This window comes from Poecilia formosa, unplaced genomic scaffold (genome assembly GCF_000485575.1).
Source record: "Poecilia formosa unplaced genomic scaffold, Poecilia_formosa-5.1.2 Scaffold220, whole genome shotgun sequence".
NCBI classification, from domain to species: domain Eukaryota; kingdom Metazoa; phylum Chordata; class Actinopteri; order Cyprinodontiformes; family Poeciliidae; genus Poecilia; species Poecilia formosa.
The window spans coordinates 874,871-901,040 of record NW_006800159.1 but is presented as its reverse complement, the minus strand read 5'-3'; the positions used below and the strand labels follow the sequence as shown (position 1 = coordinate 901,040).

The following is a 26,170-nucleotide window of genomic DNA, read 5'->3' as shown; positions in this document are numbered from 1 at the left end:
TATATATATATATATATATATATATATATATGTGTGTGTTTTTTTTTTAAAAGATAACAAAACAAATCAGCAGGAATGTTATTAAATATTAGTGCCAATTTTGTTAAATTTGTTTCATGTGTGGGAGTTGGATCTTTGCTGACTTCTTGAAAGTTTCGTTGCCGACTTTACAAAGGCAGCAGCACCAAATGGAAATGTTTGCTCCACAAAATAGCACAAGTGTAGCATAAATATTATCAGCTTTAAGATTCGAAGAAGGTCACTGGGTAACTTGACTTGAATACAGCTTAGATTAAAGCATTGGTTGTGGTTGAGGGTATGGTTTAAGGTGATAGGTAGGTGGGTTCATACTTTTTAAAGCATTGTGTGTCAACATAAATCCTAGAACTCTAATGTTTTATTGCGTATAATTAGTATTTTCTGGTCAAATGAAACAGCACTCTGAATCCTAAAGGAGTTTTTATAAACAGGTTAGCACCTCATAAAATAATACCTGATTTTGTGCATGAAGGATTTGTCTTAGGGGTTGTAATTACAGCTCAATTGAACTTGGTAGATGAATGTTTTTGTCACAAATAGTCTGTGAATCCAAAGCACATCCTTTAGAAGGATGAAACAGAGGGCCTCCTTCGAGTGTCTCTTTAATCCGGTCTAATGAGACCTCAGGATGTTTACTCAGGAGTCTTCTCAAGTACAGATTGAATACACTCAGTTTTAACAAACCAAGCTATCAGTTTGAAGACACACAGCTGTGGGGATTTCCACCGCTCCGGCAATCCCATCGTGGAGGTAGACCTTCTCTTTAGAGAGGAAAGCCAGATGAAACTTGTTGTTCTGCTGCACTCAGCTGATAGATTCTGTCATGTTCCAAGATGTGAAGGATGCAGAAAGCAGGCAGGAAGCAGGTTGATGGAAATCAATCTAAACTTTAATCACAGACGATGGAGCAGGGCAGGAAATCCAGGAAGTTGAGGTAGATTCACAGATGAAGCCCTGAAGCATTAGAACAGCAGCCAAAGCAAACATACTAGGCCAGCAGCCAAAACGGGAAGAACGGATCCTAATGCAGACACTGGTGGTTTTAACAGCAGGACTCAGGTGTGAGGTCTAGCAGTAAAAAACCAACTAGAGCATACAAACAAAATCAGACATGAAGTCATTACTATAGGAAACAAAGTTTAGATTTATGGCCCAAACCGAAACCCCTGGCTTCGGTTTGACAGCAGAGAAAGTCAAACTAGAATGCACAATGTAAACCGTTAATCTACTCATTGTAGTGTAAACAGAGGAGTAGATAGTTGAGGAAAAAAAGAGAAAAGCCAATGAGACTGTAACAAGAGTAGTGCACTGCATGGCCATGCGACTCCACCCTGCTTTGCTGGAGAGATGGGCTCCTATCAGTCACACATCCCAGGTAATTTGCTTCTGACAAATTGCCTGGAAGATGTTCAACAAAAATCTTAACTAAAATAATATGTTGGATTCACTTGGGGCTTGAGCCTCTAATTAAAGTTACACAAAAGGCTTATGGATTTGAGCCCAATCAGAACTTTATGGTGAAACCCAAAAAATAAAACTAGCAAGAGTTCTGATGATGAACCCAGACTACAACACCCTGAGAACATTTTTGTAGGCCTATTGCAGTAGTCAGTCAGTCAGTCAGTCAGTCAGTCAGTCAAATGATAAATTAAAATGAGCTCCATAATTTCCATTTGCATGATTTATTGTTTTTCTCTTTTCTCTCTTTCTACCAAAAACTAGATGACCAAAGTCTTCAATCTGGTGTTTTGGTCTCAGCTAAACCTTGTTTTGAAGCACAGTTTTGTTTACAGAGACTTCATAATTCATTTTGTTTGTTGTTCTTTAGAATTGAAAGTTTATTGATCTTTCAGAATTACATTGTATTATATTACTCTCAACACAACAATATTATTGTTTACCGCCATAACATCCGGAACAATTTCTTGTCCAGCAAAATTTGCTAGTGACAGATTTACATATGTACACAGATCACAGGAGAGCAGAAGAAATCCACAGTGGCGCTACATGTTAGCTGCTGAATTTATTTTCCAAAAGGAAAAACATTCTACAAGTAACAAGCCTTCATATACCATTTCACGTGCTGAGGCATGCATTGGGTCTTAATCAAGTCTTTGAAACTGAGAATTGGAAAATGTAATTCGATAGCGGTAATCAAATTTATTTAATTCAATCTGCATTCTGGGTTAATTGTCCACCATCCTGTGGGCAGCTGTGGCTCAGAAGGTACATGTTCTGCAGCTTCAGAGTGAGTGTGGCGTCTGTTGCCTCCTTGTTTCACAGTGACATCAGCAGAAGACTGACAGGGGAGTGATTGCCTCTACAAGGAGGCCATTCACAATTCATGGTGCACTAAGGAAATGTGAAAACATTATTAAGTTTTGGAAGTTGCTGAAGTAAAAAAAAAAAAACAAACAACAAAAAAAACGCTCTTTCTCATCAAGTGAAGTCACGTTTGAAGGTGAGCCCTATAGACTTTACGTCTTCATTTGAAACTTATTTTGCTGTAAAGCAGGAAGAAGTTCTTGCATTGTGCCATCAAACTAACTGAATAAAGACTTTTCATCAGTTGCAGAATCACTAAAAAAGATTTCCCAACTTTTAAATAGTTTTTCAGGCAACAATATGGTTGATTTATAATAAAAAAAAATAAATAAATAAAAAACAGTCAAAAAACATGTTTGTGGTTCAGGAATATCTTGACACAGAGAAAGCCACATTTATAGGTCATGTCTAGTATTCGTCTGTGTGACAACTCTTCTGGAATGGATTTGCTTGGCATTCCTCTCAAGGCCTATCACACTTCTTCTTTCCACTCAATTTTCTGTGAATTTGCTTGGATACAGAAAACAGCCAGCTTCTTCAGCAATGACCTTGTGTGTCTGACTGTCTTCAGGACGTCTGTCCAGTCCTACTGACCTGGAGTGAGAGACTCTTGGAATATATCACTCTGTGTGTGATGATTCTGGAGATTAGGGCAGTTGGTGATAGGCCCACCAACTGCCCTGGGCCTGTTCTGTTCTGCTGCTATATCTACCCGCAGAATAATCTTAGAGTTGTTTGGGTTTGAAATGGAAAAGAGTTGGATCAGCCATCCATCCGTCTGTCCGTTGGTAGTTTGAAGTACACGCTTCATAAGGACTCCACAAATGCCAAAATCAGAGTGAGTTGTTGATGACTCACTCATCAACAACTCAATATATATGAGAATATTCTCTATCTGATCTAGCACAAGTTTCCATTTAGAGCATTTAACATGCTGGTGTGTTCATGTTTTGTGAATTACAGGTTGCTTTGAACTAATGGGTGTTTACACTGGACTTACTATGTTTCTCTATGTGGTGCTTTGCTCAGATCATTTTGTTGCCATTAAAGGCTTATAAAAAGTTCTTGGAGCCTAATCTTCTCCTTCCTTCCTTCCTGCGCTCACTCAGGAAAACAGGAGGAGAAGTAGAGGCTATTTTTGTTGTAATTATATTTTTGTCAGTGTGTTTTAATGAAATAAACCAGTCATGAAAGTAATCATTTAACTAGTAATCCCATCGGGAGTGCGCTCTTAGTTTCTGTAATGTTGTGGAAGCATTTAACTCACTAAGTCTTCCTACAGCCGTCGGTCATTTCTTAAAAAGCAGGCAGACTGAGAGGTTCCTAAGGAAAAACGCTTCACAACAATCACAACATTTCACCTGATTACACTCCAGCATCTCCTTTATGCTTTCATGGAGTCTGAAGGTTTAATAAATGATGTTAACTGTTGACTCATCAGTTATAGTTTCATCTTAAACTGCAACAGATTCTTTGGGCATTCTTTAATGTTCTGTCCTAACTTGTCCGAATCCATAAATGATTCTGCAGGTTGTGGAAAACAGTCGAATGATGAATTATTCTGACATTAAAACGCATAGACTCTGGATAAAATGTATCAGCCTGCAAAATTATTACATGCAATCTATATAAACATATTAAACTATGATAGATTCTGTCTGTTCATCCTAAAGTGAAAGAGAGTTTGTTATTTAAGCACAACTAACGGAAACACCCAACTTTAGCTTCTCATAAGGAAACCTCCTTTCTGCCTCGTTTTCAGGCCACTACTTTTTCCTTCCTTTAGCTCAGATTAGAAACCGGTTTCCTGTCCAGTTGGTTGGTTCAAGGCTTCTAAATGTGTTTCCTGCAGCAGATGAGATTAGCTCCCCCTGTATGTTACAGCTTGTTATGTGAACCCCCGTAACACACAGGATGGACAATGATAACAGTAAAGATGATTTGAAGAGACAAGATGGCGCCTGTTCAAAGGATCTTCTGTTAAAGTTACCTCACTCAAATAAAGCCTAAAGTTACAAGGAAATTTAGGTTAATAAATCATGTATTTAAGAGTTTCATGCTTGTCCTGCAGACAGAGAAGAAAAAGAAAGGAAGCTGACTGAAGCTATTTTGTTAAAGTTGAGTTACAGCAATAAAAACGCAACGATTTACTAAATGATGTTCCATGATTTTATGATTTTAGATTACTGATTGTAAATCAGGCGGATAGATCACATCACAGGCTCTACATCTTCACAACTCTGCTGTCCTCATAAATCATGCAGTTATCTTCTGTATCTGTAGATCAGTCAGCCCAAAAGGAAACGTTTGTGTGGAGCATTACAGGCAACGTTTCAATTAGTGAGAACAATTGAAATGTTGTTCATTCCATGTACATTCCATGTCTAAGTCAACAAATTCATACAATGGATAAAAAAGAAATCAAAAACAGAATCATCAGAAGTATCAGCTCCTCTGAGTATTACTGGTACATTCACAAGTCTGGATCTTTAACTCTCTTTAGTTTTACAGTTGCACACCAAGCTGCCGGTGCATTTCAATAAACCTACCACACATTTAGTACAGGAAGTAATCCTGCTTTTGATAAAGAATATTTGATAACACTGTATTTGATGAGGTGTGCATAAGCTTGAGATGACACTGTCATAAACATGAAATAGGTTTCATGAATGTTTTTAATGCAAAGTTGACAATTTTAATGGCCTTTTAATGCAACTTTAAAGCATTAAAAGTGTCATTCCTTATCGAATGACACTTCATGACAACAGTCACAAAGATTCATGAAGACTCCTTCATCTTCATGACAGGTGTTATGTCATGTTTATGACAGTGTCATGTCAGTCTTATGCACACCCTGACAAATAAAGTTACTGAATATTTTACCTGTATATAGGCGTTAATCACCTTATATTATCTAAGATACCCAAGACGAGAAATGTTGAGAAGAGATGGAACAGTCAGCCCTGAGCAAGAGCCTTAGTCTACTTATGGTGCATTCTCACCAGCTCTGTTCAATCCACTGTAATCCAATTTCTAGTTTGTTGGACTAGAAAGTTCGCTTTGTTTGGGGAGGTGTGAAAGCAAACTGGTCTGCCGACAAACCAAGGTCTAGTTTTGGTTGAAGTGAACTCTGGGCCGGTTCCAATGGATATGTGAACACTAAGCGGACCAGAGACTGCTTCTGAAGCAGGAATCAGGCCATAGCGCAGTGCATTCTGGGTAAATACAGCCAAAAAACATGAACACTAATTCATGATGGGGTACAGGGAGAGCCTTTGCTGTCTGTCCACTGGCGAAAACCAGTTGTGTTAGCTGCATGGCTGACGTCCAGGGAGTAACCTTGTTGAAAATGCCAATAGCGGCGGTTAGAGGAGCAAAGCAGCTGTAGTTCCAGGGCAGCCTGTTTGGAGCCGTCTTCTCTGTGAGGATGGTGGAGGTAGTGCTGGTTCTTCATTCCTGCAGAATTTCAAATAAGCTAGGTTCAAGTCTTACTCTTTGGCCGGAATACAGTCACTGATTACCCAGGCAGTTAACTCAAATATATCTTAAGCACTATTCTGTAAAAGATAAGAAATTGTGACATCATTAGAACATCTTGTAAAGGCACAGAAAACATTGAACAGCTGAAGAAGGATTGAAAAGTTCTCCTGTCTGGATATAAACTAAAGTCAGAGACTAAAATCTGATGAGGCCCCTTCTCTACCTGCAGCGCATCTTCTTACGGCCTGGGCTTTGAGCCCCGTAAAGAGCAGTCGGCCCTCACAGCACAGTATTTGTTGGATAAATAGTCCTTACAGTGTAGCAAATATAACTTTGGCCACACACACACGCACACACGCGCGTGCGCACACACACACACACACACACACACACAGAGGAATGTAAAGCTCTCATTTCCTCACACACAGGAGTCAATTAAAAATGAGTCAGCCCCTACAGCTGAAAGTGATAGCTGACACTTCCTGTTGATGTGAAGTAAAGGTTTCAGTGATAAACAGTAAATTAAGTGATATTCTAGCAACTACAAAAAAAATCTCCAAGAAGCAAATTACTTGGCTGTAAAAACAGGATAATAACTAGAATAGGTTTATCTTGTTAGCTGTTCATTGCTAAGATAGTTTGGTTGAACCTGTAAAGGAAAGCTTGACAAGGGCAGTGAGATTTTTTTAAGGTTTGGTTTTGAACACAGTTGTTTTCTTATATTTGTATTTTGAAATAATTTATAATAATTTTGGACTGCACAGTGGCTCAGTTGGTAGCTCTGTTGTCTAGCAGCAAGAAGGTCCTGGGTTTGATTCCCGGCCCGGGGTCTTGCTGCATGGAGTTTGCATGTTCTCCCTGTGCATGGTGGGTTCTCTCCGGGTACTCCGGCTTCCTCCCACAGTTCAAAAACATGACTGTCAGGTTAACTGGTCTCTTTAAATTTCTCTCTAAATGTTGCCCTGCGACAGACTGGCGACCTGTCCAGGGTGACCCTGCTTCTTGCCCAGAACGTTAGCTGGAGATGGGCACTAGCAACCCTCCTGACCCCACTAAGGACAAGGGTGTTAGAAAATGGATGCAAATAATTTATTTCAAACATGTTTTAGAAAAGCAAACAAGTAGCCAGAAGAACAAGAGAAAATAAAACATCCGTACAGTACAGAGAATGAAACAATTAGCTTGCGCTATGGAGCAGAATGCACTGCTGGCCTGCTTTGTTCTGTGGTATTCATCTGTATGGTCAATTTTTATGCTAAAGAACAAACTCGTGCATAATTTGTTGTATAAAAGCAAAATGATTACAAACTGACTCACCACAGAACAAAGCAGATTTACCAACACATTATAATGCACAGATATAGACATCTATATGGATCTATTGACTGAATAGAACTGCACAATATAGCTAATTGCAATATTAGTCTGTGCAATGTCACATTTTCCTGCAGCTTGCTGTCTCAGAGTTGTGTGGAGCAGGTTGCGACTCTAGGGGGAGCTATTTGAGGTCTGATAAATGCTGACTGGACCGCCAGGTCAGAAACTTTAAGATGTGAAAGGAAACTTTCTGTATTTGAATCTGAACCTGACTGATGGCTTTCATGGAAAATGATCAGAAGAATCCTGCCATACGGAGTAGCTGCTTCCTCCAGCCTATATCTGTCTCACACTGGGGGGCTATCCCAGTGGCAGGAGGGGCCGTTTATATTAGGTTTAGACAGAATGAATTATTAAGAACAGCTGCTATATGGACCAGAGTATTTATATGGAGCTGCTTGTGTCTAATAGTGAGAAACCCACCCAGGCAGAGCCCACTCCCACTCAGGATCTACTGCCAGCTGTTGAGGCCGCAATGTAAACTCAGACCAACATTTTAGAAGCTGAACTTCAAGAGCTTTAGATATGAATTTAGAGTACACCTGCATGTTGCAAAAGTATTTATTCCCTAAAAACTTTCATTTGTTTTATTTCATGTAACAGACTAACACAATGTAGAGCATCTCTTTGATGATACTTGGCCTCAGAGGACCTTTAGAGAACATTAGTGAACAAGCAGCATCATGGAGACCAAGGAGACTGTTGCTATGGAGAAGTTTAAACAAGGGTTAGTTCTACAACTATATCTGAACATGGAGAGAGGATGAACCAGCTGCAGACCCACCAACACATGGAGGCCCAGCTGAACGGGGAGAGGAGCAGCCAAAAGGACCATGGTGACTCTGGAGGAGCTGCAAAGATCCACAGCCTTAAAAAGTCTTTTAAAATTAACGCCTTAAAATGTCTTAAATAATAAAAAAGTACATCAGCCTTAAATGCATCACAAATACTCACAGGTTTTAAAAGGGCAGTACTGTGTAAAATTTACTTTTGTGAGCTTTACATCATAATATGTTATTCCCTCATCAAAAATATACTTGGAAGGTTTCTTTAAAATCCTTTAATCACCATGGCAACCATTCAGGATGCAAAACTCCTGAGTGGACCTAGCCCCGCCTTCAGGAACGCAGCTCCTCCTCACAGCTGTAGCTTCCAAGTTTCCAAGTGCCTCACAGAGCAGCACTCCTCCACTCAGCTCCTTCAGACTAGCTGGCAGCAATTAGCAAACAGCTGATGGAACTGGAATCATTGTAGGAGCTACTTCTCAGGTTTGATAGAGGAGCCATGTTGTGATGACTTCCTGAAGGTGGAGTTTCAGAAACAGGAGGAGTTTTTAAAGAGACAGAGACCCAATTTCAAGGCGTTAAATTTATTTTGAGACATATTTTATATTATATACATAAAGCATTTTTATAACAACTTAAGGTGACATAGTTACGTGATTGTACTATAAAATGGCTGGAGAATACATGCATACAATTTTGCCCTTTTACATTTTTTTGTGGGCACGACTATTTAATCTTGTATTCTCATATATATAGTTTTCTGTCTCGAGGCAGTTGAGGCTACCGCTAATGAGCGACTAACATAGCCTTGCTAGCTAGCTAGTTAGCTTTCTTATGTCCATCATGGCTAAGTGCAAACTAGGTAGGAAGAGGTTGGTCTTTGCCAGTGGCTCATTTCTGTTACCGACTCATATGATGCTGCGTTTTCATTCTGTGCCCAACAGTGTGGAACTCCGGTGGTTAAGACCGCAGAGAGCCATGTGGGAGCCACAAAGCTGCTGCCAAGGGCCTCAAAATGACCCCAGGAAGTCCACAGTTTTTACTGCTATGATTTTGTCTGTCACATGAAATCCAAATGAAACATGTTGGATGTTGTGAAACGCTCCAAGCAGCCTGAGACGTCTGCAGGAGCTGGAGCCAGGCCAGCGTCTCTGGACGGCCATGTCACAGCGTGTTAGGGGGAAAGTTAAGACAGTTTAATCAGGAAACCATTTTCTCCTGTTAGCAGGAAATGTGTCATCTTCTGACACACACTCCGACACACGCAGCCACGCCTCTCCACACACACACACACACAGTGACATGACATCCTGCCCAGTTGTATGTGTGTCACTGCAGACAGCTGTGCCTCCACACCAGGTAATGAACTGCTCTCTCCTTCCCGTTTTACTGTTTTTAATGGCTCCATGTTTTTCTGTCTTACCTGAGCTGCTGCTGTCCAGGCACTGCTGGACTTTCTGGACTCTAACAGGCTCATTATGAAAACTAGACTGCATTTGAGACAGTTGCCTTCTTCACTCAGGAAGCACAGCAAACTGACTGAACATTGCATAACTTTTAACGCCTCTCATTCTCTGCAAAAATAAGTATGCAATTATTTTTGACCGTCTAACTATTCCAATTAGGTTTTCTGCACATTTCATTTCTCACAAAGAAAAGCAAAACTGTACAGAAACTGAACAGAAAATGGTCAAAAACTGCTAATAGAAAAGAGCATATTTGACACTTTTCACTTTGCTCTGAATCCTGGATTGTTTCAGTTGTTAATTTAAACATAAAAATATGGATTTATTTTTCAGAGCTAGCCATTTGTAGCCAGAAGCAGTCATAAGATATTTTAACCCATAACTTCAAATAGATTCTAATCTGTTTACATAGTATAATTATTTCTTTTTTATGTTTAGATATAAGTTCAACTTTCGTACATCTAAAACAATGAAACACTTCCAGGCATAGAATTAAAGAAATAAGAAAGCATATTTATTCATTCTAAAGAAGACATAAAGCAGCAAAGAGAAGTGGATTTCTTCCTTTGCCCTCTGAGATACCAGAATAACTTGCATTTGGTCAAAACACCCTGACATTTACACACACCACCTGCTTTCTTATTACAGCACCGATCATAATCCAGGTTCTGTTTGTGTTGAGCTGGAAAGCTTTATAATCCCTTCAGTCAAGGATCAGATTAGAATAATCTGAATCCCATCAGCTGTTAAAAATACCCAAACAATATCATAATCTTTCAGAATATGAAGGGATAAAAACTCATTAATGCCTCTTGTTAGATTAGACAAAACTTCTAAACAGAGTTTAATGTACAGATATGAGTTGGTTTATTAAACGGATACAAACTGAGTCAGTCTGAAAAAGCATTCTGTACTGCACGTTAAAAGAATGTTTAAAATCGTTTTTAAAAATCGGTCTCTCAGAAGCAGCTCGCTCAAGAACTTCTATGACTTCATGTATTTTTTTTTTTTTTTAGAAATTGTGGGTTTAAGATGCACTTCTGGAGACTTTTGAGGTTGTTTTTGTCTGATAAATATCCTGTAATCTGCAGTGTGTGGTTTTGTATACTCGAGGCTGCATTAAAAAAAGACTTTATAGTTTACTAAAGATCGGTTTAAAGGACCAGTTCCAGTTTAGGGCAAACTAAACTAAACTAAATCAGTGGAAGTAAAGTCTAGCGGAGTAGTGTGGACTCCATGTTCCTATGAAAAATATCTTCTTGTAAAAATGATATTTGAATCCAAATCATCTTCATGTTGTCATGGTTTACCCAGCGGAAATGGGTGCCTATCATCACCTTACACTGCAAATATCAATCTGGACAATATTTATGAAGCAAAGGACTTCACCCCGTCCTGATCGTTAGCAGATGGTCTCATGTTGGACTCTAGAGTACTTTGGGACACAGAGTCATCCCACATGGTGTACTCTGTGGGGTCTTCTATGTGTTTTGGTCAAACATCTCTACTTTAGATTTGTTGCATTTAAAGGATGACGTTGCAGAAGTCTTGAGTTTTAGTCAGATGCAACTCGCAGCTTCCTGGTTTCTGGTCGTCTCTCTGAGCTTCGCACTCTGACGTTGGGCTGAGCCTGTTGGGATGTCCAGGCTGCTGTGTGGAATGATGACCAGATCAATAGCAGCAACAGTTGCTTCTTTCTCTGTGATCGCTGCTGATTTTTTTATGGTGCGGCGTTGTCATGGCGCTACAGAGCAGCCGACAGAGTAACAGTTAATGAAGTGAACTTGATTTGAAGCACCTGGATGATGCTTCCTGTCTGAAAGCTGAGGGAATAAGTAAAGGGGAACTTTTTACACACAGCCTCTCTCTGTCTGGGCTTCATCTTTGTTTTATAAATATTGTCAGTGTGAGGTTATGTCATTTATTACGGTGCTCTAGAGGATAGTTGTAAATAATTTTAGAACCAGATAAAGACCAGATTGTTTTTTTTATGTCCTGGTTCATGGTCATAGGTGGAAATATGAGTCGCTTGGACGTTTCAGTGGATTTGAAAGACATTAATAGATTCATTCAGTAGAAAAACACAGGTCTACAGTCATCATGTGTTTCACCAAACTGTGATAAGTTTACTGTACATCAGACTTATCCTGCTGAGACCTTTTAAGACTCTAAATGTAAGTTTCTGGAAATACTTGTTCACCTTCTAACAGATATTCTTCCAGAATGAACTCCATCCACCTTCCCATCAACACACTGACCACATTCTTCTGCTCATGAAGAGAGTATTTTAGAGCATGATGTCAGTGTGTAGTGTTAAGTCTTACTCTGTGCATGTTGGACATAAAGAACAGACCACCGTGTACCAAATGTTTGCTGTGTCCTCTACATGGCAAACAGCAGGAATAGGACTGAACCACTAATGCTTCGTTTCCACTGAGCGTCAGATCGGTTTGATATTTTGTCTGTTTCCATTTTGAAACCATGTCATACAGCCGTTACTGCGCCCCCTTCAGTTGGAAGTTGATAAGTAAATGATACGATACAGTTAGAGCAGAGGTATTGGCATCCTCTGACTAGGTACAGAAAAATTTCATTGCTTACGACAAAGCAGTGAAGGTAGCGGTTATGACATGGTAGCGAATAACGATTGTTTGTCGCTGCTCTAGCATGATGTTACGCTAGGTGTTTGGGTTTAACTACGCCTGTCCAGTGGGAGTCCAGCTGGAGACACTGAGAACTGTGGAAAATCTCTCCTGAATATGCCATATATGGCATACTGACCTGCACTGACCCATACTGTACTGAACCGCACCATACTGCTCAGTGGAGACGAGGCACAACAGTTTTCCTTTGAGCAGAATCTCCCAACTGGGCCTCTGGGCTGCTTCTCTGATGAATGTTCTTCTCTTTCCTGAATTCAAATGCATTAGACTCTTTTCGGATTTCTTTATGTCAGAAAATTGTGAAAACCGAGTTAATTTCCATTTAACTTTGCAGTCTTGTGCTACCCCTTTCACTGCTGCCTTGCAGCATGAATGTCTTGAGTTCAAATCCCAACTTGGGGTATTTCTTAGATGTTCTGTCCAAGGTTCTTTCCAGGTACTCTGGCTTCCTCTCAGGATCTGAAAAAAATCTGACTGTTGGCTTATTCAGTCTCTCTAAATTAGCCCTTAGCTATGAGTGTGTCCATCCTGTGTGTCTCTGTGTTTCCCTGTGAGTGGCGACCTGTTCAGGGTGGACCCCGCCTCTCACCCATTGACCGCTGGAGATAAGTATCCTTCCCTCAATGGCCCTGCCATAAGATGCCATATGTGGCAGATGTATGGAATATGAATGAAATATAGCAGTGTTCTTTAAAAACCTTGGAATAATTCATTGGGTATGGAAACATTTGTGAGACCCTGTGTGCTGTAAGATTAAAGAGACCCCAGCCTGACACTAGAAACCACATAACCACTGTGTTTGTCAACTTGTCAAAACCAAACACTATTTTCTCCACTCTTACCACCTGGTCTGACCATACTTTTAGCCATGCAGAGTCTAGTTCAGAGTTCACTGTGCTACTTGTCTGACACAGTGGATGTGGACTGCATGCAGATACTGTTGAAACTAAACTCGCTGCAGGAAGTGGAGCTAAGGGGAGTATCGGTGGGTTCTTCTTATGCTGTGTTTAGACCTGCAGTTACCTACGGCTACAAGAGGAGATCTTTCAGAGCGACAGCTCAAACCTGGAATCATGACTTTATTCTTCCTACATGCAAAAAAAACATCTAACTTGGGGCTGGACAACAAATCACAATAGGCACTTGATCAATATCAATAGATAATACATCTGATCGAATATTCAATATTTAATATATAGAATATTCAGTGAGCTCTGATCCAGAACTGCTCAGCATTCTGGGAGATGTATGCAGAGCAAAGACTTCAGCTGCTCAACCTCTCACGGCCAGGTGAGCAAGGTGACTGGCATCAACGAACTCAGCTGTTCCGTGGTTACCCTAGCAACAACCTGTTCTGTAAATTGTGGAGGAGAGGCTTCAGGTTTCTTCTCGGTGCCTCATAGCTGCTTCTGAATAACAAAACAGCAGCATGGAGTGAAATCTGTAGGTGAAACAGAAAAGGTCACACCACCAGTTTGGCAGCATTTTAAGCACAAAATCAATAAATTTTTTTGTAAGACCATGTTATGGTAAAATAAATAAATAAGTAAAGCTTAAAATAATAGCAACCTTGATCACAACTTATTGAAATAGGTTATGCAAAATCTGTCATTGTAGGACGCAACAGTCACAAAAAACCCCCCCAAAAAAACCATTGCAATATCCTGGATGGGTTTCTCTGTACTGCTACTTAGAGAACATCACTTCCTTCTCCAGACTAAATAATGGCCTGTAACGCAGATTTTCTAAGTTGCACGTCAAATTGCTTTACAGTTTTACTGACCACATGAAAAACCCAGCAGCTGTTGACGTGATCTAACTGGGTGACGTCAGAGACTTGGAGCTGTTATCAGTGGTGATTGCAGCATCCATGGCTCTCCGGCTGACAGCTCAGTCACTGCTGGGTAAATGATCCTGACGGGGGAGGAGGGCGTAGTCCTGCTCCTCTCAGGGATTAGTACAAGCTCCTTGGGGCATTTACATGTGAATAGATCCTGGGGCTGCAGTCCAACTGCACCCCCTCCCTCCGTCTCTCCCTCTCTGTCTCTCAACCTTTCTTCACTCTGCTCCTGACAGCAGGGAGAACCAAAGGGAGGCAGCAGGGAGGGAAAAAAAGAGTTCCTCACTGTTACCAAAAACAAACGTTGCCAGAACGGGTTTGGGAGGTTGCGTTTAGAGGCCTTCCGTTGCCAACTGGGGATTCCCTGTGCTGGCGTTTGTGGATCGTAATAAAGGTAGGAATTGTTGTTCTCCTTTGGCTGTTTTGGTTTTGTTTCTGCCCTCGTGGATTTCGAAGGGGAGTCTCTGATATTCCATGCTTAGTGTTGTGGCCTAACAATGAAAGCAGATGGGACTGGTCCACTCTGGCTCTCAGGATGGGGGCTGGGGGAAAGGAAGGCCTGCGCTCCGTTTGTCTGCAACAGGTCCTCAGAGCCAGAGCTGTTTTCTTAAAGTCTATGCTTATTAGCAAAACTCATGTGCTCTATTTTTATTGAAGCTTTACTTCTTTTTAAAGCATATTTAAAATAATCATAGAATCCTTTGAGGAAACTATTTTTGTTTTTAAGGTACAATCAAATATGTTTTTTACGATATAGAAAGTTTTGGGGAATAGTAAAAATAATTTTAACAGCAAATATTTTACTTTTCCAACTTTCAGGCCACCAACAGAGAAACTTGCTTTCTTTAGGAAAATACTTACAAAGTGCCCATTATAATAATTTAATTTGATCCTGTATTCTAAAGAGTTTATCACACCATGATCTCTGATTGGGCTCCTTAACTCTTACTATGCTCAAACCAAAATAACTCTGAGTGATCTCTCCTGTGTTTATATTTTACTCTGTGGAGTTACATGAACACATTTGTTTGTAGTCAATCGCAGCCCCTTTCAGAGCATCCTGTTTATGCGTTCTATAAAATGGCACTAAGTGGCAGAGAAATAAATGATACTCCCACAACCTGCGTGTATGAAGATGTCAACACAGAGCTCAGCTCCTGGTGTTGAGTTGATATGCTGCAGTTTGCAAGCCACCATGCTTTGGTTCTGCAACTTCATCCTCATGATCTGAAAATGCTTCACCTTGTTTGATGTCAAAAGTCAGAGTGATCTATAAAGAGGAGTTTGTAATTGAATTAATGATCTTATTTTTCCAGCTTCTGAGTAGACCAGGAAAGGTGTCCAAAGTCGGTCCTGGAGGGCCGGCATCCTGGATGTTTTAGTTCTCTCCTTGGTGGTAGTAACAACCTCCTCAGCATGTCAATGTTCTCCTTAGGCCTCTATTGAGCCATCATTTGATCCAGGTGCGTTAAACCAGGGAGAGAACTAAAACATATAGGATGCCGGCCCTCCAGGACCCCTGGAGTAGACTGTCATAGTTGTCATTGTATTCAGTCTTTTGTATGTGTGAGAAGCAGCTGATTGCCATTCATCTCTGTTCTTCAGAGGCAGATAGTGATGTTCCCCCTGACACCAGACTGGCTTCTGACTCAGTGCTCTGTGTGTCAGCTTGCTTCAAAATGGGAAAACCCATGTGACTTATGAGGCTTGAATCAGTCAAACTGATTCACCTGGAGACATCAGAGTGATAGAAATGTATTGAAGATGAAAGGAAGTGTGCTCTGTCTGAGCTTGCTTCAACATTTTTTGGAGGTTGCTGCGTATTTAAACAACTGAGATCACACAGACAGTTTGTGTTTGTGTATATATGCACACAGCCTGACTAGCTGTGTGTATGCATGTGGTCAGCCGAGGCCAAGGAGAGATGTCTGCTCAGTCAGTAACACAAGTGGGAATTTGCATTGCACATAGAATCCAAGCGCTCAACAGCTAACATAAGTCCTGCAGTGCATCTTCACCTGCTAACGTCCAGCTGTACCGCAGGACTTAGAAATGAATCGACACTTCAACAGTCAGTCAGTGAAGGTGAAAAGTAGATTGGATTTTCACCGAAGACTAGTGATGACACCACGTAAAGTCAGCTGTGTAAAGTCAAAGGAAATTAGTAGGGATGCATGATATTGGATTTTTGGTCGATATCCGATCTTCTAAAATTCATTTGGCTGATAACCAATACCAAAACCAATATATTTTTTTAATATACTTACTGAAACTATATGACTTTCTCTAATGTGAAATTAAAATACTGTATTATCTTTGTCAATTTAGCCAGCTACCAAATGCAAATCCTAAAAAGCAGGCTGAAAATGATGAAACACTTTAAATGTATTATTTTTAGTGTCACATTTATTCATGACATTTGCTCTCTAAGACAATGACAACACTCAAACAGGACATTGTGCTGTGCTGCAGGCATCATTGTCACTGGTTTATCATATATATCTGACGCCTTTTATGTCGATGAGTTATCAGTCTGATATTACATTTTATAGCTAATATTGGCCGATACCGATACCATGCCGATCATATCGTGCATCCATAGAAATTAGAGTTATTTTATGGTGCTAGTGCCCTTTATTTGACCGTTATAAAATAATTTAAATTAAGAAGATGAGCTATAAGAAGCTTTAACAATACACACACCAGCAGCAAAGCCTCTTTCTTTTATATTGATGTTGGAAGATGAGCCACTAAAACCTTGAAGTTTAAAAACATCATCACTGGCAGATTATTTCACTTATAATACGGGAAAAATGTGTTATAAGGTTCTGCATTAATTTTTTCTAATTTCAAATTGAATTAGATATTTCACTTTAAATTAGACCAAAAATTTTGTGTTTTTGCACCCTGTATGAGAACATATTTGCTGTATTTTTCTAATGCCCATAACTCGCTGTGAAGTCATCATTCCTATTGAACCAGCGACCTCTGTCCCAGTTGTCAATTAGCAGCGAGATGTTTGAGGATCAGAATGAATCCTTTTTTTGTCAAATTGTTCCTGTGTGAAGCCGCAGCATTGTCTGAGAGTGTCGGTCTGTTTGGACTCAGCAGGATTAGTTCTGTTCTGTGTGCGCTCGGATATTTATAGCTGATTAAATCATGCGGACTGACACCGGTCAGCGGCCTCTGTGCTCCACCGTGCATCGTTTGTGCATGTGGGCCAAGGCAACAGCTGCTTTTCGCATCTTGTTGAGTCACAGTACACACAGGTGTCAGTCATGCTACATGACTTTGTTGGTGTATTTGCAGGAACATACAGCGAGAGCTTAAAGGTAGGAAGTGTGGGGGTGGGGGGTGTCAGCACTGTCCAATCCTCTTACAGCACAGACAGATACATGCAGTCACATGCAGATCGGAGCCGATAGGCTTCATTCAGCTAAGTCCTGCAAGGCAGCATGCTGCTGTGTGTGTGAACACGCTCTAAGCCCGGGGAGGCTAATTATAGCTGCTCTTTACCTGTGTGTGTGTGTCATTGTCCAATTAAACGTAAATTTGGCTACTGGAACCATAAATCTGGCCTCTTTCAGAACTTTAAAACCGTTTTGGATTTTCTGGAGAGCTGTCATTAGAACACAAACTCCTCTGGAGATGAGAGAGAGAACTATTTAAAAACACCCTGACTCAGAACACTGACACCAAATTCCTGAAACTGCCTCAAAGAAATAATTTGTGTGTGTTTGTGCAGGTGTCTTATATTCCTCATTTTAAAGTCAATTTACAGGAATTATTTTTGTACCTAAAACTTATAAAACATTTTAAAATTGCAACATAAGCATGCTGCCTTGTTATTTTGTACATCTTCATAGTTACAGGAGATCGGAAAAGTACTGACTCCTTAAACTTTTCTTCTTTGTGACGTTCACTGTAAACGGTTTACACCGTATGCTAATGGTACTGAGAGCTGTTAGCCATGCGCCAGTGTTTATATGTTCTTACATGATCACAAATAGATAATATCAAGCACTGTTTGTAACTTTTACTATTATATCACATTTACTTGAGTAACTTTTTGGAAAAAAAATTCTTAGGAGTAGTTTATACTCTGACTTGAGTTGTGTCTTAGTGATATTCTTACTAAAGTAAGAATATCACTACTCTTACTTTAGTAAAATTTCTGGATACTCCACCCAACACAAATAACTACAGGGAATGAAGACAAAATCACATTTTAACCAAAAATGCATGAGACAGATACACATTTACAGTTTATGATAAAGTGAGTTTTTTTTAACACAATTATTATTGTTTCATGCTATGTGAAATATGATAAAGACCATACATCATAAGCATTTTACTCAGCTCTATAATACAATGCATTAACTACTGTAAGCATTAGTTTTATCTGGCTTTGTTGTATTGAAAAATATGTTCAGAAAAAAGAGTCTTCTGCTTGGACTTATTTTATTATGTTATTTATTTGTAATGATTTAGTCTTCAAAATACCAGAATTTTCACAAAATCTTATTACATCATTTCTAAAGGTGTTAAGATTAAACTGTTATTCAGAACTTATGTTGGCTTTTAATCACAATTTTTTTTGTCTTTTACTTGAGTAAAAATATGTTGAACTAGTGCTGTCCAAACTTCAGTTTAATTTCTGGCTCCTCTGTGTGCAGATTGACATGCAGACAGGCAGTTTATACCTGTTTAGACTGCAGCCATATTGGATACTGAACTGCTGAGTGACATCCTCCTGTCGCCATTTTAGGAAAAACTTTTAAGACTTTCTCAAATTCTCAGACTCTTCTAAAATTTGACATTAGTAAGGTTATTCACAAAACACCTTCAGCTTCAAGAGAGCTCCTTCCTAAAGTGACAAAATGTTAGGAGTAGTGAGGATGACTTTCAGTGAGCCTAGTTGTGTGATATGCAGAGCAGATAACAGAAAGGAGAGACATTGTCTGTAACATGGACAGAACCCAGTCAACAGCAACAGGCTCTGCTCTGCTGTCCAATGTCAAACAGATGATGTAGTAATATGACAACATGGTAAAAAGATGTGACAAATCAAAATAACCCTAAGGGTTAACCTAACCTAACCTAACCCATAAGGGTGAGCAGCTCCACCATCTTGAAGTGGAGCCAATGAGTTGAAAGGATTCAGTTGAGGCGGTCGGCATGCCTCATGATCACTTCCCTTTAGGGTTTCAGATCCAGATCTTGCTGGAGGAACTAAATATCCTGTCTGACCTGAGAACAATGTAGGATCACTCAGAATTAAGCTGGGGGTGTCTTTGTTTCCCCATGGACCTGTTACCCTTTTGACCTGATTATTGATGGATGGAAAACTACTCAATGCCAGACGTTCATGGGCTTTTGAATTTTTCTTACATATCATATAGTTACCCATGACCTCAACATGTCTGCCTGCCCTGTCAAGTCACATTGGTTTCTAATTAGTTTTGATAATTGATTGGCAGATCTATTATAGAATATAGAATGTCACACCATGGTTGGTCAGTACTCTCAGCTCCACATGTGGATATCCTGAAATCCTGTATCAGAAAGCAGCCTCGCCAATTCTATCACCACTCACCATTTTTCTCATTTCTCCTTCGTATGGGCAATCTTGTTCTTGAGTTTATTGCATCAGAAAATCTAATCCATGTTCTGTGTTCCATGTTCTCAGAACCTGCAAGAAAGTTGCTGACAGCCCCGCCGAGCCTGATGGAGGAGAGAGGGGATAAGGAGAGCGTCATCATGGGAGACGAGCAAGTGGATGAAGGCAAGAACCACGAACACCAAACCATCCAGACCTCCAGGTCAGAAAAGGGTCAGCGTGAGGAGGAGCATGTGGAGCCAGAAGAGATCGGGAAGGAGAAGGGAATGGGAATCGAAGAGACCAAGAAAGAGTCTGAGCTGGAGGCCGAGGTGCAGCTGGAGCTTCGCCAGTCCGCCCCCAGCTTCCAGACCGGCTTCATCCGAGGCACCGACCTGTTTGGTTACGTGGGCATCGAGGCGGTTCTGGACCAAATGAGGCGCAAGACCATGAAGGCTGGCTTTGAGTTTAACATTATGGTGGTTGGTGAGTTAACAACACACACATTCATATGAAAGAGAATAAAATTTAGAACCAGGACTAGTGTTATCAAAGTCTTAATCAATAAATGATGTCAGTCCTTACAATGAGAAATATGCTCATTACTACTGAAACACAATTCAAATGTCATGTTTTGGAGACTTTGCACTACTGTTTATATCAATACACAAAATAAGATAATATCATATCATCAGTGCAGGTGAAGTAGTAAACCAGTGCAGCTGAAATCACTTTGACACTTTATTTAGCCAGCTGGTTGCTGTAACAGAGAGACTGAGTGTTTGAAGTGTTGCTCTTCCTGTGTTGGCGATAGATATCTAAAAAGAAAGTGTGCTGCCAATTATCACTTGGCATCAAAATGGCCTCACATGCAGGAAACTGCTGCTACACTGTATAAACACAAAATTTTATCAAGTATCTTTGGTCTAATATGGGAAAAGATCTTGTTCATAATCTGTCAGTGGAACTAGTTCCTTTTAAAATCAATATTAAGGAATTATTGGCCTAAAACAAGCTGCCACATCCTGCTAAAAAGTTATTTGTAAGTACGTCCTGTCTAATTTCAAGTGTACGGTACTAAAATGTTTGCAATAGAAACTGGACCAAAAATATTTGGTGGTTTTGCACTGCAAGAATTTTGCCGCTGGAAGAGAACAGATCAACCAGAGCTTCAAAACGAGAGGCTAAGCTCCAATGATGTAGATTTTAGGATGTCCATTAAGCTCCTCTACAGAACTGTGCTGCCACCATTGCAGAGCTTGGTTAGCATCAGGATGGTGGCAGGTCATTGGATGCGCATTAGGGTGAAGAAAAAACATCCAAAAACATAAAGCTTCTGCAGGAAATATGATGGACAGGAGAACAGTGGGCAGAAATTGTTTTCTGTGATGAGTGTTTCTGATTGTTAGGGATATCTCTACTTGTCATGATTTGTGTCATTGAAAAGTACCAAATTCAGGAAAACTCCAGCGCTAAGAGGTTTATTGAAAGGTGCTGTACCGCAATAGCCTGGTAAAAACTAGCTGCTTGTTCTGTGCTTTGCAACTCTTTTGAGGTTTTAATTTTTCCCACTTGCCAACATTTGTAACGCACCAGTTTGATGCCATGAAGCTAACCGGAAATTCTCTGAGCTGTAAACAACGATTTTAAAACGGATCAGAAAGTCAACGTCGTTGTTCACAACTTCTCCGTCTGTTCGCTGACTTGGATTCCTGGGAGAAAGCCAGACTGCCTTCGAAGTAGGATTTGGATCAAACAGCATAGCTCAGGAAGGCAACAGCCAGACTATTACTGATAGGAACATCCAAGAAAACACAAACGGTAATCAAAAAACTTAGCAACCCAAGCCCCACTGACGATATGAGAATAAAAAAAGAATGAAAACAAGAACTGTATGAAATGAGAGCGATCGTCACTCAAGTTAAGGTGTGACAGGGGAAACAGGAAGTAAATGAAGCAGAAAGCATCAGTGGAAATTATCTTTCAAATAAAACATTGAACACGGTTCAAATGGAGAAAACAGAAGCTAGCTTCACACAAATCAAGAGACAACACTCAAAATGAAATCAGATTTTCCCTGAGAGGAATCAACGAGGCCGCATCAGTCCTGCGTCATGCTGACAGTGAAGCACCATGATGCAGTGTGTGTTGGGCTGTTGCTTCTTATGTGATGGTAATGATCACAACCTCACCTGCTCAGAACTCCAAGCTCAAGTTGTGATTTTCATGGTTTGGATCTGAAGATGCTCCACTGCCACAGTCGTTTCTGCAAAGACCCAGAGTTTTTTTTGTTTGTTTGTTTTGTTTTGTTTTATGGGAGGTTAAATGGTTTCCAGTAGCAGCAGAAAGTAGTTGATACTTTTAGCTCTGTAAATGACGAAGCAGCCGAAGCTTATTGCTTGTTGCTTGAAGTTGTTGATTTGCTCTCTGTCTATTTCTCCCACACTTTGAAAACTGGTTGGTTTTGAGTGATGCTTCTGAATCCAGGGCAAAACTTTGAGGAATGATTTTCAAAAAAGTTCCATCTCCGACCTGACTGAGCTTACAGGATATGTTCTGAAGTCGTCTACTCTTAGCACCTTTTGGAAAAACTTCTTCAAGGTCATTTCACACACATGTGGGAGAACATTAACACCTTCCCTCCATGTGTTTGGGATCTTCCCTCCAGAAGTTAAAGTTACTGAAACACGAACTAAAGCAACAGCGTTTGCCTCATTAAATACTCCAGTCAAAGCTCCTGCTTTCGATAGTTGGATTAAAGAGATGTGATTCATGCTACAGTTAGAAAAAATAAGATACATCAGAATGGGATGCTATGACAAGTTTATAGAGATCTGGTCATAATTTATGGAGTTTATATTAAAAAAAATTAGGAATATCTGGTAAAGCTGGAATTTTTTAGAATATGAGCAACTGTGTATTTTTATTTGAATGTGCATGTTTTGCTATGTGCTGCTGTGCCTTTTACTTGTTGACAGATTATTTCACTTTTCATATAGAAAGAGGAAGTGTGACTCTGTGAGGAAGTGGTTTAGAAAGCTGCTGGGCTGATTTGCACTTTCCTGCTCTACACAAAGTTTAGATGAGCTACACTTCCTCTGCTGTCTAACTGAAACTTTAACAAGTGTGCACAAGTTATTCTTTTCAGTCATCGCTTACATTCAGGCAATTTGTTGTTTTATGCAACTTTTCCTGACACACATGTATACTTTGTTTTTGTTTTTTTTTTATTTGTCTGGTGAGCTTAGTGTTAATAAATCAGGTCACAGAGGGAGGGGCTGTGATTGAACCGTGATTTGGTATCTTGGTATCCCTCTTCTGCTGCAGGAGCCTTTTATTGTTTTTTTCTCAACATGTAATTCTATAAATGTGCACCCCAGGCCGTCTGAAAAGACGGTTTTATCAGAGTGGAGGCTGAACGGCTTCTGTTTGCAGGTCAGAGTGGACTGGGGAAGTCTACGCTTGTCAACACGCTATTCAAGTCAAAAGTCAGCCGGAAGTCCTGCACACCTGACTACGAAGAGAAGATATCCAAAACAGTCAAACTGCATACAGTCAGTCATGGTGGGCACACACACATACACACACACTTACAGATCACACCTGAAGCTTCAGCGTTTCCACTAACACTCTCCAGAAAGTCGACCCGAGGAAAGCAGCACTATTTGTTTGTGTTGTGTTCTTGCCTTTGTTCTGGCCCCTGTGAATCATTTCTGTCCACTGATCTATTCAGAGGCAGCTCTCACATCCTGCTTTCACATCTCTTTTCCCTGAGCCGCTTGTGTCACAAGCAGGAATCCCACCGTGGGCTGGATGCTGAAAGACACGTCTGTTTAACCATGGATGCGTACTAAGCTTTGAACGTTCAAAGAAACGTCTGAATATGCGGGAAGAGGTGTAAGGCAGTAGTTTTCTGAAGTTATAGTTTGTAAAATCATTTTACAAATGGACACTTATGAATTGTAACAGCTTAGTTCACAAGGAATGAACACAGATTCAGTAAAAATAAAAGCTCAGGATGAACTGACATCCCAGTTCTGTCAGGACCAAACAGTTGCAGTTCAGGTTCTCTTTGACATTGTTCATCATTTCCTCTTTGTTATCAACTTCTTCAGCTTACATTTAAAGTTTAACAGAAGCAGAGTCAGGACCACATATAAACACCACAGTTTTTGAAAAATATCCATCTTTTCTCACCAAGCCTCTGCATGTGTCAGACAACCTGTTTCACAAACAGATTGTCTGACAGTATTGGCCGTTCCGATCCAATACTGATATCAGAAATCGGTCTGACTCTGACCAAAACAAATGAGCATAACTACAGAAATAGTTCAGAATAACCTGAGTCAGTTGACCTATCACCGCTGTCAAAAAGGAAGGTTTTAAGTCTAGTTAACATAGCCACTGATGACGGTTGATAAACCGTTTTCATTTAACAGTGAGTTGCTTCTCTGCCAAGATGATTAACTCCAAAAATCCAAACAAGTATCTGATTTACAGACGGCTGTGAACAGAACCCAGAGGAATCAGATATCGATTACCACTTCATAAACTTGAACACCTTGGACAGCGGTTTGTTTGTAGTCGTGAGGTTTTGAGTTTGCAAACAGCAGAAATGTTGGTCAAAACATTTCTACATCTGCTAAAAAAAATAAAAAATAAAATAAAAATAAAAAAAAAGCTGAAATGCACAGTGGTTTTACTGTGTCTCAGGTACATTCAGATCTGTTTAGATGTATTTTCAACAAAGAAAATGCTCACTGGGTGCTGCCAGGAGGAGAGAAATGGAAACGATACAGAAACCAAATTTCTACTTCCTGTTGGCATTTAAAGGGTTGTTAATGTTGGCAGTACTGCTCAGCCAGCTGGAGTATAGAAAAGCTGCACAATGAACTTCCATGAACTCTGACATTAAAAATAAAGCGAGAAGTGATTAGTGCTTTTTTTCCCATCATTTCAATCAGCGGGATCCTTACGGTAGAGGCAGTCTTTGGTGCTGATGAGGATGAGACAGTGTTCACAAGAAAAGCAAGTTTTTACTAAAACACATTAGTGTGCACGTTTGCATGAAGTCACCTTCCAAGCCCTCTCTCTCTTTTTCTCCAGCTCTCTCTCTCCCTCTTATTTTCTCTCCCTCTCTCTCTGTCTTTATTTCTTACTGCAGTCATAAGTTCATTCTCGCCGTGTCTCTGACTAGTAGAGCTCAGTAGAACTGCAAAAAACGTGAGGACTGAGAAAATGACCTCCGTTTGTTGGCAAACATTGTGAAAGTGGACATTTATATAAAGTATGTACAAGTAAACACACACACACAACCAGAAGATGCATGCTTTTGTTCCCAATGAAACTAAGTGCTTCTCTGTAATGGCAACAACAAAGGCCTACTTTATTACAGGTTAGTGGAAATCTGAATGCTCTGTTTCCAGATGTTTGCTGTCATGCTTCCGTTAAGAGGAGATTCCTGTGTGCTTACTCAACAACGACTTAAGCTCTAAATGATAGTCTTTACCTACTTAGTTTTCCTCAAACACTCTCCAGCGTGCACACACACATTTACTCTGACTCAGTGAAGGAACTCATAGATCCTGTCATCACACAGATCTGTGGCACATAGAGTGCAGCTCTGGCTTTACATCAGCCTGAATCTTTTAGCCAGCACCAACGTTAAGCGTCGATCACAGTCCGTTAAACAGTTCCATCTCAGTACATGTCAGGGTGAACCTGTTTGACAACGCTGATAATTCAGACTGGACGTTTTTAGAATTCAGTCGGAGAGATTCAAAGATGCACAGATCAGTGCAGTAAAGTTAAATCTATTACTCCAGTTAGTAAAGTGAAAGGAAGCTGATTCCACATGGTCACGTAGCGAGAGCATTCCCTCTTCCTGAATGAGTGTGTATCAACAATAGGAAGGAAAACTCCTGGGAACAATCTTTAAAACTGAAAGGTTTAAAGATTTTCAGTCCTTCCTCACACTTAATGTGCAAATAAAGCATAAAATGTCTATTTCTGGTTAGTATAACTGAACCCATGGCGTTGTGGCGCTCATCCATTTGATCTGTTCTTTGCAGTGATTGAAGAAAAAGGGGTGAAAATGAAGCTGACGGTGATCGACACTCCTGGGTTCGGGGACCAAATCAACAATGAGAACTGGTGAGGACGGAAAGAAAACAGGACACTCAGTAACCAGTAATCATATATGAACACAAGGGAACTGGACCTAGCATAGAACCCTGTGGGACACCGGTTGATAAACATTCGTCTCTATGCTCCTCTAATCTGGAACAAACGTCTAGAGATCAGCCAAAACAATGAGTTTATTTAAATAAATGCTTAAAACGCAGCTGATTGGAGCTGCCTTTGATTATCAGTAAGTGGAACATCGATCAATATATTTGATGTGTGTCTGCTTGATGATTTTGATGATGGCGTTTGACAAAATGTAATGTTTATTAATTGTTTCATAATTGGTGATGTTTTTATGACATAAAGCACTTTAAACTGCCTTGTGGCAGAAATGTGCTACACTTATAAACTTGACCTGATAGGAAACATGAATTGCATTTCCCAGCTATTATTGAGAATAAGACCAAAAA

The 26,170-nt window shown here is 40.1% G+C and overlaps 1 protein-coding gene across 3 annotated transcripts in view; it reads left to right on the top strand.

Annotated features, from left to right (window-relative positions):
- Positions 1-26,170, top strand: part of septin12 (septin 12) — a 55,902-nt gene that overhangs the window by 18,929 nt on the left and 10,803 nt on the right. The window contains exons 1-4 of one of the 3 annotated variants that reach the window (XM_007568318.2): positions 9,292-9,365; positions 19,665-20,060; positions 23,010-23,138; positions 25,646-25,727. In XM_007568318.2, coding sequence (XP_007568380.1) covers positions 9,329-9,365; positions 19,665-20,060; positions 23,010-23,138; positions 25,646-25,727 — 644 coding nt within the window. In that variant the 5' untranslated portion in view covers positions 9,292-9,328. Of the gene's footprint in view, positions 1-9,291; positions 9,366-14,157; positions 14,370-19,664; positions 20,061-23,009; positions 23,139-25,645; positions 25,728-26,170 lie in introns of those variants that run through there. The other 2 variants (XM_007568319.2, XM_007568317.2) reach the window with 2 other exon arrangements.